Here is a 16,149-nt window from a genome sequence, read left to right as displayed (position 1 = left end):
GCCCTTTTTATGCTTAGGGGCATCCAGAGGGCACCTTTTAACGCTTTAAAGAATTTGGGGCATCCAGAGTGCCCTTTTTATGCTTAGGGGCAGGGGGCGCTTTTTTACATTTTAAACAATTTAGGGGCATCCAGAGGGCACTTTTTTACGCTTTGTAAATTTTGGGGCATCAAGAGTGCACTTTTTTAGGTTTTAAACTTTTTAGGGGCATCCAGAGTGCACTCTTTTAGGGGCATCCAGAGTGCACTTTTTTAGGGGCATCCAGAGTACCCTTTTTTACGTTTTAAACTTTTTGGGGGCATCCAGAGTGCACTTTTTTAGGGGCATCCAGAGTGCACTTTTTTACGTTTTAAACTTTTTGGGGATATCCAGAGTGCACTCTTTTAGGGGCATCCAGAGGGCACTTTTTTTTTGAATGTTTGATCAATTAAGGGCCGTCTGAAGGGCACTTTTTTTTTTAAGCTTCATACATATAGGGGCAACTAGAGGGCAATTTTTTACATCTTAGTGGCAGCCAGAGGGCACTTTTTCACATTTTAGGGGCATCCAGAGTGCACTTTTTTACGTTTGGGCATCCAGAGTGCACTATTTTAGGGGGCATCCAGAGTGCACTTTTTAGGGGCATCCAGAGTGCACTTTTTTAGAGGCATCCAGAGTGCACTTTTTAGGGGCATCCAGAGTGCACTTTTTTAGAGGCATCCAGAGTGCACTTTTTTAGAGGCATCCAGAGTGCACTTTTTTAGGGGCATCCAGAGTGCACTTTTTAGGGGCATCCAGAGTGCACTTTTTAGGGGCATCCAGAGTGCACTTTTTTAGAGGCATCCAGAGTGCACTTTTTTAGGGGCATCCAGAGTGCACTTTTTAGAGGCATCCAGAGGGCACTTTTTTAAGCTTTATATATATGTTAGGGGCATCCAGAGGGCATTTTTTTTTATGTTTTATACGTTTAAGGGGTATCCAGACAGCACCTTTTTAAGCTTTATACATTTGATTAGCATGCAGGGAACGTCTATTCGTCGGACACATTGGTTGGGGCATCCAGAGGGCACTTTTTTTTTTGAATGTTCGATACATTTTAGGGCCCTCTGGAGGGCACTTTTTTTTAAGCTTCATACATTTAGGGGCAACTAGAGGGCACCTTTTTACATCTAAGGGGCATCCAGAGGGCACCTTTTCATGCACTTTCCTCTGGAAAGGCCCCTCAGATGACAATTTTTAATGTTTTATCTACTACAGTAGAATCCAAAAGGGTTTCTTTTGGTCATGAGGGCACCAGGGAGGGGGGCAGCATAGGCCTTAATGTGATGTAGGCCCTGTAGTATCACATCCTGAGTTACCATGCTATTCCAATCTCCACTGAAAAGACTGTTTCAGCAGTTTAGTGAACTGTACTATTTTGTGTAAGTTTTTCTGATATGTAAGTGCACCGTGTTGGTACAGTAACACTCAAAGTAAAAGTATATTAATCAGCACCTAAACTACTGTGACTCCGCCCGGAACTGTGTAATGAATGAGGTCAGGCAGAAGGAGGAAACAGACTTCGACAGCTAAGATGGCGGAGGAGCAGCAGGAATCATCACAGGGAGAGATGGAGGGTGAGAGATACCGTTACAACACAAATCAAACTAACAGTGTGTCTTTTCCTCTGAAACAGACCCCTCGTCCTGTCCCTGTGTTACCCGGGGTCCTGTCCGTGTTTAGGGGGGCAGACTCAGCGGTGAGGGGGACAGAGGCCACAGCTTGTTTGCTAACGCTAGCTAGCTCAACGTTGCTGCTACACAAAGAAAAAAAAGGTTCTTTAGTAAATCAAAGGGAAACAGTGAGTGACAGTCCCGGGACTTTTAATATAAGGAGATAGTGAACGCATTGGCTTGTTACTTTCGACAGGACCGCCTATTTTAAAGTGAAAACGACCTTATTCGTCGTGAGCAGTATTTGTTTTGTTTTCGCTCAGGTCGAGCTAGCTTACTTTAGCAGACTGTCGTTAGCTGCTGTGTGGATTAACGTGTTTTTATGGAAACCTTCACTCTGAGTTTAGTGATTTTGTGGCTGCACGTGGTGTCAGAGTTAACAAACAAAAATAAGATGCAGATGTCTGACTCGATGCTTCAATTTATTACAATTTAACCCTAACCTCTCTGTCACAACGCTGGTGCGATCGCTTCACCAGACAGGACACCTTAATGTGCAATCTTTTTTTTAACTGAACTAAAAGATGCATACACACAGTTCAACACATGCTTCTTAAATGTAGCTAAAATCATTAGACTGGGATCTCTTGTTGTTCACCCTCGTGGTTTGTGCAGGTGAATCAAAGCAGACAGTGTTCAGTCACAGCACGGGGTCCCTTCTTCCCCAGTCAGTGAGCCAGAATAACATCAGATTATTTGCACCATGAATGGCAAGGCAAGATTATTTATAAAGCACCATTCATACAAAGAGCAATTCAAAGTGCTTTACAGAGTTAAAAACAAAAACCAGGACAGGAACAATCAACAAAAACACACAGCAAACACTTTGAACATTTACATTTTACATGCAGCCAGTTATATTTGATCCACTCTCTCTCTGTGTACTTATGTAACTTAAAGTAAATAGTAAATAGTGTAGGTTCTTATTATGCATTTAAATTAGGAGGGATTATTATATATTATATGATTTTGCTGTCTATCACAGGGGTTCCCAAAGTATGGGTCGGGACACAAATGGGGGTCGTGAGATGTCTCCCAAAATGTTTTTTTTTCTTAATTATCTAAAAATAGTTCATTCTACCCATTAAAGTAAAAAAAATATCGACAAAGATAGTAGCTAAACCTAAAATAAAACCTTGGAAATAGAAAATTTAATGAGTTTTCTGTCTTTCTTTGTTCCCAGATGACTCCTAAGTTTAGGGTTAGTGAACAGTTAATTATCAAAAGCATCAGTAGTAGCAGGTTAATTCATAACAGCACAGGAAACACAGACACATGCTCATATAGGTAGGGACATTTTCTGCAGACCAGCTAAATGAAGACACATTAAATCACTTAGAGGGACAGTGGGGGTCATGGGCTAAAAAATTTGGGAAACCCCAGTTTATCAGACTGATAAACTCTCCACCACCAAAACAACTGGATCCAAAAGCCCATCTTATTAACAATTAGCCTCAAAACAGCGCTTCAGAAACAGATGGGTGACGCCAGGGACACTATGTCCATATTTTATACAGTTTATGGTACCAGACTGTAAACATGTTTATTTCTGCTGTAAACATCAACTTCTTTGAATTTGTGTGTATGTGGTTTCCGGTACTTCTGGAGCCAGCCTCTAGTGGATCCTCGATGAACTGCAGTTTTTAACACTTCTGCACTGAACTCATATTTTTTGAGCGGAGGTTACTGCTTGCCTGGTACAAAAATACGAGTGGCGTCTGGATAGCTCATTTCTCTATCGGCACACACTGTATGGGGGGGTGAATTATTTTCTAACGCTACAATTCAGAAGATATTAAGGTTATGAGTTTTGCCCAAATAAGCACATATGGACTGTAGCTGTCAGCGAGGAGGCTCAAAGCCCGCCTCTTTACGTCCCACTAGCTCAACAGACATTAGGTTGAGTTCAGCATTACCAATATGGCTCCCACTGACGATTGGCTTCCACACAGACACAGATGGGTGACATCAGGGAGACTACGTCCATTATTTATACAGTCTGTGGTTCAAATGTGAAATCAAATGTGAGCAGTGTGGGAGTATTACACCAGGTCTTGAGACAGACAGTGATGTTTTGGTACCATTTCAATTTTCTGATTCCAATAGTGATCAGCTTATTGATTCTGGTTCTTTTCGATTATTAATTTAAATTCCTGTAATTTTGGAGAGTCGAAGAATATCAAATATTACCAGAACAAAGATCAGCCGGCTTTCATTGTTGGGATGATAAGGCTCTTAAAAGTCAACTGTTTGATTGTTTACCCTGTCTTAAAGGATAGATCAACAAGAAGATTGACAAACTTTGCACTTCAGTTATTCTTCATAGGAACCAGAGGTGGAAGAGTGCTCTTCAAACTAAATTTCATTGAAATATCTGTAAATGGGAATCATTTACCTCAATGTTAATGGTAATGTGAGCTAAACTGTCTTTTACCTGAATTGGTTGAGAAGTTGCTGCAGCTATGGTTGGGGCATTGTTGTGAACAGAGGACTGCAGCACATTGAACACAGTGCAGTCCCTCAAGTTCCCCCTGTGTTGAAGTAAACACCTCATCATATTGGACCTGCTCCCTCCCTTCCATGAAGTGTCTTCACCACACGAGCTGCACTTTAATGTGTCATTAACTTCTTCAGTGAAGCGTAGTCAGACTTTTGATCCCCTTCTCATTACTTTGGTGACACACTGCGTCACACATGATGTCATGTTATGTCTGCACAGCAGATCCTGGTCCTAAGTACAGCGTCTGTGGACTGTAAAACTCTCACTGAGGTTCAATCCTAAACAATGAAATCCATGAGTCCTATAGATGTAGATTATTATATGTGGTGTTTAATCTTTTTATTTCCTAGTTTGTATTTTATATTGTTATTATCATTGTTTATTTTTATTGTTATTATTGTTGTTTTTTTACCTTTTGCACTCATTCAGTTTTTAAATATTAACCTATTTATTTTCTTGTATTTTTCCTATTATATATTTTCTTATTTATTGATCTTTTATTTTAAATTATTATTTATTATTATTGTTTTTCTGCTATTATTTATTTTCTTATGTATTTATCTTTTATTTTAAATTATTATTATTATTATTTTTTTCATTCTGTCACTTATTTTGTTTTCTTATACAAGAAAAACATCACTTGCTTTAATTGTTTACATTGATCTTCTGTATTTCATGTGTAAAAAAAACAAACAGATCTTTGAGAAAATAATAACAATAATCCATGAATCTCAGAAATGTTGAACCAGTTCCAGGTTGGAACTGGTTCCTGACACCCAAGCCTAAAGACCTGTTCCTGTGACATTTTAGGAGGAGGGACTACCAGCATCACATCTCATAGCTCATCTCAAAATCAGAAAGAAGAGTTACAACAAAGTAAGCAAGAAATATCAGTATGAGACGTCACTGTCAGTCATATTGTTGTTTCAAACATTCAGTATCTTCCCAGATTTCACAGTCTGGCCTCTGAAATATTTCATTTATTAGAATGCTTCTGTGTTGACTTGATGCATATCGAAATGAATCCTCTCCTTTATCTTCCAGGAGTGAACTGCCTTGCATATGATGAGGCCATAATTGCTCAGCAGGACAGAATTCAGCAAGAGGTAAGAAATCGCTTATTGTTGACGAGGGCTGTTGTCTTTTTGGGAAGGTAAACAAAGGTTAATCAAAGAGTTTCAAAGAGTCGTTTAATGTATAGGACAGCCAAAGAGCGACATGCAATGTGGGGAGTAGAGAGTGGGGGAAGACATGCAGGAAATGGTCGCAAACGGGAGTCGAACTTGAGACAAAGAAATGTGTTTATTGGAATAAACATCAGACATGATGCTTGTTTTTTTATTATTTGTTTATTAGAACTTTTTTTGACATAATTTGACAGTTGTGTTGAACACTTGTAATTGACAATGTCAGATAACAATAAAAGACAATACAATTCTTAAATGACAACAATAAAATTAAATAAATGAATGAATCCAAAAAATAATGATAATGATAGATAATAAATACAAAAACAAACAAACCAACAAACAGAAACTTAATGATAACAATAATTATTACAATTACAACAGTAATTATACCTAAATATTGCCACAATAACAACAATACAAAACAACTAAAACAAATGAATTATTACACATAAATACATGTGTTCACATGTACACTAGCAGTCAAAAGTATGGAAACACCTTCTCATTCAAGGGGTTTGTATTTATTGTAATGATTGTAAACACTGTAGATGAATACTGAAGACATCACAACTATGAAAGAACATATATGGAGTTATTGAATGAACAAAAAAGTGTTAAACAAAGCAGAATATGTTTTATATTTTAGATTCTGTAAAGTAGCCCCCTTTTTCCTTCATGACAGCTTTGCACACTCTTGGTATTCTCTCAGTCTGCTTCATGAAGTGGTCTCCTGGAATGGTTTCTAATGAACATGAGCCTTGTCAAGAGATCATTTGTAGAATGACTTGCCTTCTTAATGTGTTTGAGACCATCAGTTGTGTCGTTCAGAGGTAGGGTTAGTACACAATGGATAGCCCTATTTGACTACTGTTGTAATCCAGATTATGGCAAAACCAGATTATTTCATAGTTTTGATGTCTTCAGTATTAATCTACGATGTTGAAAATAATTAAAATAAATAAAAACCATTGAATGAGAAGGTGTGTCCAAACTTTTGACTGGTAGTGTATAACAAAACAAACAAAAATGAAACAAAAACAAAAGGAGGGTTGGTACAACCTTAAACAAGGTACAATCAACAAGGGAAACATAGAATAAAATTCAATAAACTAAAGGAGCAATGATTAAACACAAAATAATAAAAATAGTCCTAAAAATAAATAAAGAAATAAGTAAAGGAAGAAGAGGAAGAGTGAGGGCTTTACTGAAAACAGAAACAGTTTCTGTTGAGATGGAAAACAAATTATTTTTAAAAAAGTGGAAGGAAGACAAAGAATATTTAAAGTTAAATGATTCCAGTCAGAAGGAGCCTGAAACATTAAATATTTTTACCAACTTCTTTGGCTGCACATGGTCCCATCAATCTCACATTTGATGTTTTTTCATGACCTCTTGGCCTGTTTTATAATATGAAATATAAAATGTTAACAACCTACTTCAGTAATCAGACACATTCACTGTGGCTTGTTAAGATAAATCTGAAAGTAGTTTCTCATCAGTGACATATTCATGAAATAAGTTATTCTATAAAACAAACATAACAAATCCAACAGTTTAAGATGACGGTGGAGGTTTTGTTTCATGAAACGTGCTCAGATACTCTTGTTGGTTGAAATTGTAACCCCTGTGGAGACCTCAAACACAGCCCCCACACCTCAGGGGCAGTCACCAAAGAGTTAAGCTGCTTCTGCTGCATGAACTAATTTTAACTTTTGTGTGTGTGGGCGTCCAGATAGCCAACAGTAACCCTTTAGTGTCGGACAGACAGGACCTGTCGGTGCTGCAGAGGGAGTACGCTGATGATGACACGGTTTATCAGCTCAAGATCAAGGTCCGTCACACCACACTACCTGCTATCACATTTCTGCAACCACATCAGGGTGCATTTCCTCCACACTTCACAGCTTCATGCTGTTCAAACCACAAACAGAAGAGTCTGTTTGTCACATGTTCAGATACAGGTTGTGCATTTGGTTTTATTTTTCACTGTGAATGTCTCTTGTGTCGTTGCAGGACCTATACAAAAAATATTCGTACATTCGCAAGACACGACCAGATGGGAACTGTTTCTACAGAGCCTTTGGCTTCGCACATCTCGAATCTCTGCTAGATGACAGCAAAGAACTTCAGAAGTGGGTGACACTGTTTGTAGACCCGAGTTAGCACACGTTGTTCTGGGCTGTTAAAGGCTTCGTCCGCAGTACTTAGGTTTTATTGACATGTCTAACCTTTGCAGAGTTTATACCTTGACTGTACAAATGTTCGGTATCATCCAACAGGTGTTTGTCTTTTCAGGAAGTGTGAGTTTAGAGTCCTTACAATGTCTGTGTACACTGATCAGCCATAACATTATGACCACCTACTGTCAAGGTCCCCCTCTCACCAGGCCAGGTTCAAAACTGTCCTGACCTGATGAGACATGAGGTGCATTTCGACCAAGAGTTCTGGGGTCTTTTACCCTGAACTAAAAGGTTCCTGTGCCCCCATTGTTGTTTGCGTTTTGACCGTGGGCTGAAGTCCCGGGTAGTTTGTGCAAATCAGGCCAGTGACGTATGGAGAAAAAAAAAGTGAATGAACTACACCACCAGACCAATAGAGGGCAGTAAAACAAAGACGAATGCCATTCATCAGAGCGACACCATAGAAGCAGACGGACAGGCAGGTATCGTTATGAGCAACACAACAGTTAGCCTGTTAGCATGAAGAGACTCAGCTGGTCTGTTTTAGATGGTGCTATATTTCATCACAGATGGATTCACTGAATCAACACGTGAGAGGAGATAAGCGCGAGTAGCAAAGATGTTTCAACATGGCTTTAAAATCCTTTTGAACTCAAAAAGCTGTGGCAGAGATCGGCAGGTGTTTTGGTTTAAACAGCGACCCTGTTAACTGGAGACTTTCAGCCTGACTTCCTGTCCCACTCAATCTGCTCTGTTGAGATTGATGCGTCGCGCTCCGGCATCCGGCAAAAATAGAAGTCTTGTGTATCTGATCCAGAGGGCTCCGACCTGCCAGATCAGAGACGCAGCTGGAACGCAACGGGGCGGATCCAGTGGAAGTTAACACATTGACTAGAATAGAAACCTATCAGATCCGGTGCTGTGACGGATCAGAGAAGGATCTGGTGGAATTTGGCCTTAAGGTTGAGCCCAGACACCCTGCAGAGAAAGCTCATTTTGGCTGCTTGTATTCGCAAACTGGTTCTTTCGGTCACTACCCACAGCTCGTGACCAGAGGTGAGGGTTGGAACGTAGATTGACCAGTAAATCGAGAGCTTTGCCTTCTGGCTCAGCTCTCTCTTCACCACGACACACCAGTACATCACTGCTGATGCTGCCCCGATTCGTCTGTCAATCTCTCGTGAACAAGACCCCGAGACACTTGGGGATACTCAGACTTGGAGGTGCTGATCTTCATCTCACCTAGGAGAAGTTGGGAGAGGCCATTGGTCGTCTAGCCATCACTGTCAAAGTCTCTCACATCCTCCCATGAGGATCAGTGATTTCAGTCCGCCTGCCAGTGGTCACAGTGTTATGGCTGTTCAGTGTGTTTAATCCAGAAATGCAGGATAAAAAATTGCCAGTCTAAAAAGGAGAAGAAGAAGAAAAGAGGTTAAATGTAACTACGTTTTTAAAAAAATTAAAAATGTAAAAGTTGAATAATTAATATTGTATAAAAAGCAAACTGTAAAGTCTCTTATATTTAAAACTGTCGGTCAAGTTGAGTGCCTCAAGATGTTTCTGCTGTCTGTCCTCTATCACCAATGTTTTTTTATTGGACTAACCAACAACATGCTGTTTGTACTTTTCTCATAGTCATTTTTTTTTTCAGGTTCAAAGCGGTCGCATCCAAAAGTAAACTGGACTTGGTCAACGAGGGCTTCACCGAGTTTACCATTGAGGACTTTCACAACACTGTGAGTTTCCTGCATGGAAAGAAACTGTTAATGCCAACCTTGACCGCTCATCCGCCAAAAACACTGTATCTGCTCAGCTCCAGCATCCTCAGACGCTACATGTGCAGCAAGTTGGCAAGCTGTTCATGTCCAAATCAATCTAACGATGTAAATAATGTCTTTCCTCCAAGTTCATGGACCTGATCGAACTGTGTGAGAAACAGCCGACCCTGCAGGAGGTGTTGAACTCCTTCAACGACCAGAACGTGTCGGACTACGTGGTCGTGTACCTGCGGCTGCTCACCTCAGGCTACCTGCAGCGAGAGCACGGCTTCTTTCAGCACTTCATAGAGGGAGGGCGCTCGGTCAAGGAATTCTGTCAGCAGGTGGGTTCATTAAATCTACACTTTGATGGATTTTTAATAAACTGTCAGACTTTAAAGTGTCTGCAATCAAGTTTAATTTCCTGCCCAATATCTTCTTAATTTGGTCATTTCTTCTGTGATTGTCTCGCCTTATATGGGCTGGGTAGTAAATGTTGATGGGGTGTTAAAACGTTGAGGGGTAGTCTGAACAGAGGTTTTTATTTGGAAAGATATGAAACAGGTCCACAAGTCATTCTCACTATCGGTTTCTGCTGAGAGGGCACCAGAATCAGATTGAATATGTACAATTATTTGAGTTGACTTATAATTTTAACCTTCACTTAACTTGGTGAGACATCAAAGACCACGCCAAGCTAATCCAAAGGTTACAGTCGTATAAAAATGATGAGTTAAATATTAACTCAGAGAAAGTTTGGACTCAATAAAAAAATAAATATGTCCAAAGAAAATCATTCAGGATTTATCCTCCCAGATTAGGAGAGAAGAGAATGTGTTGGAAGTTTGCCCGGGTAGGCTTTGAAAATGATTTAGTGATTACTCCAAGCAGACCAATTCATGTTTCAACGGTTAGTGAGAAAAACACAATTTGTAATGAGTCATGAAAGTATTTTGTGTTATGTCTAAAAACTATTACATATCCCATATAAATTTAAGATTAGATTAGATTATAATGAGGGATGAATTAATGCCACATTACCTCATCTTAGAAATAGGTTTTCCTTTATTAACTCCATGCCTGGCTGTAATGCAGTACACCCGACACACAGTGGCTGTAGCTCATCTGAAAGCTGTTTGCAAACTGCTGATTAAGAACAAAAGAAGAAGAAAGGTTCACATTTTAGTCTGTTCAGCCCTTTATAGATTTAGCCGACAATAACTCGAAACATTTTAGTCTTGATTTTTGCCGAAACATTGTCTCTCTAAAAGAATTCTTCTTTTTTTTAAGTTATATTTTTGGGGCTTTTACATCTTTTATTTATAGAGGAGAGGACAGTGGATAGTGTAGGAAACTGGGAGAGAGTGGGGGAATGACAGGCGGGAAGGAGGCCGCAGGCTGTATTCGAACCCGGGCCACCCGCTACATGGACACACAACTTAACCTTGAGGCTAAGTCCACACCCCTATAATAACTAATGTAGTCGATCAGATATTGGTAACAGGGTTGTACCAAGTGTTTAAGTCAGCACTATTTCACTCCTTTAACACTTTGTGTAATTTCTTAAAGGTGACATATCATGCAAAATGGACTTTTTAATGGTTCTCTACCTGAAATATGTTACCCTGGCATGTCTACAAACCCCCCGAGAATGAAAAAAATCCATTCTGCCCCTGTTCTGATTTCTACACCTTTCTGTAAATGTGTGTGAAACGAGCCGTTTCAGACTTCTGTGTTTTTGTTACGTCACAACAATATCCGGTCTGTCACGGAGTCAGAGCTCGGAGCTTGTTCAGCCCATAGACTGTATAAAATAATACTGAATCCCTCCTCCGTTTTTCATTACCTGCACACATGTGTGCTAACAAGGAGCTTAGGAGGGAGGCATGCTAGTTGTAGGCTGTCTTAATAAACACAAAGGTCAGTTTTACTCCCCACGTCTGCAGATTTGAAGATCTAGTGGATGATCTTTATTTTCCATGGAAAAGTGCTAGCGCTAGTTAGCATAGCCACATAGCTACATGTTCGTAGCTGTAGCTGTAGCTGTAGCTGTGTACCAAGACACACGTCGACATACTAACAAATAGAACAACAAGAAACAGAATCTGTGACCAATCCTTCAGAAAGGTCCTGCTGCCTTTCTGGTAGAGGTCGGTTTTACTCCCCACGTCTGCAGATTTGAAGATCTAGTGGATGATTTTTATTTATCATGGATAAGTGCTAGCGCTAGTTAGCATAGCCACATAGCTACATGTTCTTAGCTGTGTACCAAGACACACGTCGACAGGCTCCTCTCCGTCAGGATCAGATTCGGGATCAGATTCAGAGGGTTGAAGTAACGTGATCTCTGAGCAGCCGTGTATATTCAGCCAACATGTAAACATTAGACCAACGTGCTGGAGAGTCGAGGGCACATCCACTTCCTGAGGGGGCGTGGTCAGAGAGAAAACAGAGTGTTCTGAGGAGGGCTGAAGAAGAGGACTTTTCAGGCATGCCAAAATCTGATTTCAAAGTGTTTTTTTGAGCATAAACTTTAAAGACATGTTTTGGGAACCTCTTAGACCAATATATATTGATGAAAAAAGCGGGATATGTCACCTTTAAGTGAAATAATTCAGCCTGTCTCTGATAAAAAGTCAAAAGGAAAAATTCTTGATGTGACCACTGTATTTTGATTCTCTTGATTCTAATAAAAATACCATGAACGCAAAATACAAGGCTGTATTGCACATTTACGACGGTCCCTGAATGCACCTGCAGTGGTCAGTCAGTCAGTTCACGGCACTCTGAAATGCATCTGCATCTTTGATGACTAGGAGTTGATCAAAACTTACTAAATGTGTCTGATGTTTCACCAAACTGGATTAAATCAAGCTGAAGACGGGAGCTTTTTACGGTGATAGCGGCAAAAACGGCAAGTAGTAAACAGACGTCCCCCGGTTGTGTCTTTGTCACTAACACACACCAGGGGGTAAAATCATCAATGAAGATGAGACAGATGCATGGAGGTGAGGAGAGCTGGTTCATAAAGCACACCTGCTGCAGGTAGAGACCAAACTAACTCAAGTAATAACTCAGCCTGTCACAGGAAGTCATCACTTTTATCTTTAAAGATTAGAGGCACAGCGGGGGAAACATGGATTCTGAATGTCCGGCGGTCCTCCACTAACGTTTTCATCTTGTCAACAAAAGCAAAACATACGTTTGTCAGAGTTTTCATTAACACAGTGCCTGTATCTGTGTGACCCACCACATTAGACATTAAATAATGCAAACAAACACCATCTGCTGTCCATATTCTTTTAGCAGAGCAGCTTTGAACACAAACTGCATCTGTCTCACATGGTAGATGTAGAGTATATGTTTGAACCAGTCAGCCCGTCTCTCCAAACGATCTGTGAGCTCTCATTTCTGGATTATATCCTAGTGTTTGGTTAAACTGAACTTTATGTAACGTGTGAATAAACAACTACACACTGCAGCAGGCCGTGTGATAGTTACAAACGTTGAGCAACCTATTGTTATCAAGAGCAACCTCCAGCTGATCCTGACAAAACAAATGCTGACACTGGGATCAAGACCTCAAAGTGGAAGCCCTGTTTGATACAATGCAGCCGATACACAGAGGAATACTGACGCTGAACTAAGTCCTCTGGAAAAGGTTTCAAACACCAGAAGACGAGGGAATGTTTTACTTTTCTCAGACTTCTGTTAATGTTCACACTCTTCACGGACGCAGGATGTTTCATTGCGTCACAAATGTCCAAACTAAAGAAAACAACTCTTTGTCTCAACCTTTCTCACTCTTATCTGCATCAAGAGTAAGCAGCAGGAAACTGTTCACCACCACATTATGTTAAATTGTGAAATGAATCACACGTTCCTCACTCTTAAGGCCAAATTCCACCAGATCTGTGTCTGGTCCGTCTCTGATCCGTCACAGCACCAGATCTGATAGGTTTCTATTCTAGTCAATGTGTTAACTTCCACTGGATCCTGCTCTGTTGTGATTCAGCTGTGTCTCTGATCCTGGCAAGTCGGAGTCTTCTGGATCAGATACACAAGACTTCTATTTTTGCCGGATGCCGGAGCACGACGCGGGACAGGAAGTCAGGTTTCACCAAAACAAAATGAAAACATCCGGTTAATTTTCAGAATAAAACACTCTGTGTTATCACCAGATCCTATTTCACTTAACTACAACAACAAACCGTCATGATGAGCGGAGCCAGGCCTGGAGTCAACAGGTCAGAGGTTTTTAGAGGACCAGAAAGACAACATGGATGAGGAGAGGAGGAGGAGAATCCTTGATTCAGTGATTATTGCAGGAAAACCTCGGTAACATGACTCCAGCTGTCTGGTGGTCCTGCTCTGTGCTGTGTTCTGAAAACGCAACCAGTGGGTGTTGACGGACAAGAGAGCACAGAGCAAGACCACAGTGGATCGGAGACGGACCAGACTCTGGTGGAAGTCCCGTGTTAGGTCTGATCTGTGCAACTAGAGCTCTCATTCAATCGCTGACCAGTGCCTTCACTCTTTGGAAACATCTTTACTCAAATAGAATATCATGTCACCAGCTTCTGTGTCTTTTACTCTGGAGTCCATGTAGCTTCTAATTTAATCTTCAGATGTTAAATGTTCACAGAGCCTCACACAGCAGCTCTACAGACAGAGGAAAAGCTTATTTTTGACTGTATTTGATATTTGTTGTCATTAAATTTGAATGAAACGATCAAAATGTTCAATTTCTAATTCTTCCTCGTGCTTGTTTTTTCTCTCTTCTCAAGGAGGTAGAGCCCATGTCTAAAGAAAGTGACCACATTCACATCATCGCCTTAGCCCAGGCCCTCAACGTATCCATCCTGGTGGAGTACATGGACAGAGGAGAGGGGGGAACCGTCAATCACCACGTCTTTCCCGAAGGCGGAGACCCACGCATCTTTCTCCTCTATAGACCCGGCCATTACGACATCTTGTACAAATAACACTCCCGGCCCACGGCCCGCCTCATCCTCTTCCTGCTGAACGCGACCGCGGCGGATTTAAAAAAAAAAATAACTTCAGCAGACACGTGGATGAAACGTACGTCTGTGTATGAGATTACACTCATGTATTTGAAAAAAATGAAAATAAAAGTTAAATCACATTACATGCCTCCCTCCCTCCCCCCCTCTCCCCCAACTCCTCCCTCAGTCATCACAAAATGGTTAATTAAAAAAATCTTTGGAACATAGAAGTGACTCCAGGCATTTAGAGTTGTACAGGTTTTTTTTTCTTTTGTGGTTGTAAATGTTATCTACTTGCTTTATGTTGGATTCTTTTCCTTTGTTACACTGCGTTTCATTGAGTTTTATTAAAGGGATTTACATCTTATGTATTGTCATGTTTTGTTACAGACAGCACTGTAGCTTAACCCTAGAACACTAACGTCACATTCAGTAACACCATCACTAACGTCCAGTTAATATAATATACCCAATTAAAAACAGTTCTCATCAGAATATATTAAAGTATAACAATACATGGCAAATTGAAGTACTCTTCTTCTATTTCCCACTATACAATGTCTCAGAAAACGAAACAAGCTATTATGGGGAGACCCTGTTAAAAGGCTCTAAAATTAGGGAATCATTAATGAAAAAAATCCTAAAATAAATAAACACTGGAGCTGGGAAGTTCGGTCTTCGGTCCAACCATTCCTAAGACATTTAAATCAATCAATCAAATCTTATTTCTATAACACCTTTCATACAAATCAAAGGCAACCCAAAGAGCTTGAAAGCAATCTGCTTCTGTTCAGCATCTAATTTGTTTTAGTATGAATGACAGAAGAACATTTTGTCTTTAACATGCGGAGGATGTTTTGGTAATATTCTTCTTCCATAAAATGTTCCCATAATGTTACTTAATAACAAAGAGGCAACTGTCCCAGAGCAACATGTAAAAATGTTTTCAGGATGTTTCTGACACCTCAAATCACAAAATGTTCTATTAAAGAATATTCTGGTGATATTTCATTAGAACAAAGATAGAATGTTTTATCTTTAACATTCAAAAGATGTTTTGATAACATTCTTTTGGTCACAGATTACTGAATGTTTTTAGAGTAAGTTGTTTGTGAACATAAAGAGAACTTCACGCAGGGAAGTGCTCAGGGGCCCCTGGGCACGTGCCCATACTGGCCCTATAGATCAGGTTGCTTGTTTTGTTGCTTACGTCCATACTGAAAGATATAGTATGCTGCTTCATAAGAACTATGAGACACTCAGTTACATGCCTTGTTTCCAGTACGTGCATAACGCATATTGAAGTACATGTTGTGCTCTATGCTCTTTGTTAAGGTAATTACGGTAATTATGTTCCCACTTTATTTACACCTGCTGTGACTCCTGCGCAAAGGCGACTGACACAATCAAAGATCTTCTATACAGACAGACGCTTGCCTTATCACTGCCGTTTATCCACTCTCAGAGTTCCCTACAGGGATCCCAAATAATACTCAGAGTGAGAGGTCTTACTTCCAGTTAACACTGCAGCAGGTGAAGGAACATGTCTCCGTTTTCAAATAATACTCAGAGTGAGAGGTCTTACTTCGGGTTAATACTGCAGTAGGTGAAGGAACATGTCTCCGTTTTTAAATAATACTCAGAGTGAGAGGTCTTACTTCGGGTTAACACTGCAGCAGGTGAAGGAACATGTCTCCGTTTTCAAATAATACTCAGAGTGAGAGGTCTTACTTCGGGTTAATACTGCAGTAGGTGAAGGAACATGTCTCCGTTTTTAAATAATACTCAGAGTGAGAGGTCTTACTTCGGGTTAACACTGCAGCAG

At 40.3% G+C, this 16,149-nt stretch overlaps 1 protein-coding gene across 1 annotated transcript; it reads left to right on the top strand.

Annotated features, from left to right (window-relative positions):
- Nucleotides 1-1,390: 1,390 nt before the first annotated feature.
- Nucleotides 1,391-14,691, top strand: otub1b (OTU deubiquitinase, ubiquitin aldehyde binding 1b). Its single transcript, XM_034676794.1, has 8 exons — nt 1,391-1,595; nt 5,002-5,067; nt 5,236-5,297; nt 7,114-7,212; nt 7,395-7,513; nt 9,213-9,297; nt 9,468-9,662; nt 14,106-14,691. Exons 1-8 carry the CDS (start codon nt 1,511-1,513, stop codon nt 14,301-14,303), a joined length of 909 nt encoding a protein of 302 aa, XP_034532685.1. The 5' UTR covers nt 1,391-1,510; the 3' UTR covers nt 14,304-14,691.
- Nucleotides 14,692-16,149: the final 1,458 nt, after the last annotated feature.

This window comes from Notolabrus celidotus, chromosome 23 (assembly GCF_009762535.1).
Source record: "Notolabrus celidotus isolate fNotCel1 chromosome 23, fNotCel1.pri, whole genome shotgun sequence".
Taxonomy (NCBI): Eukaryota; Metazoa; Chordata; class Actinopteri; order Labriformes; family Labridae; genus Notolabrus; species Notolabrus celidotus.
Note: the sequence above shows the minus strand (reverse complement) of the source record. Positions and strands in the feature narration are given on the sequence as shown.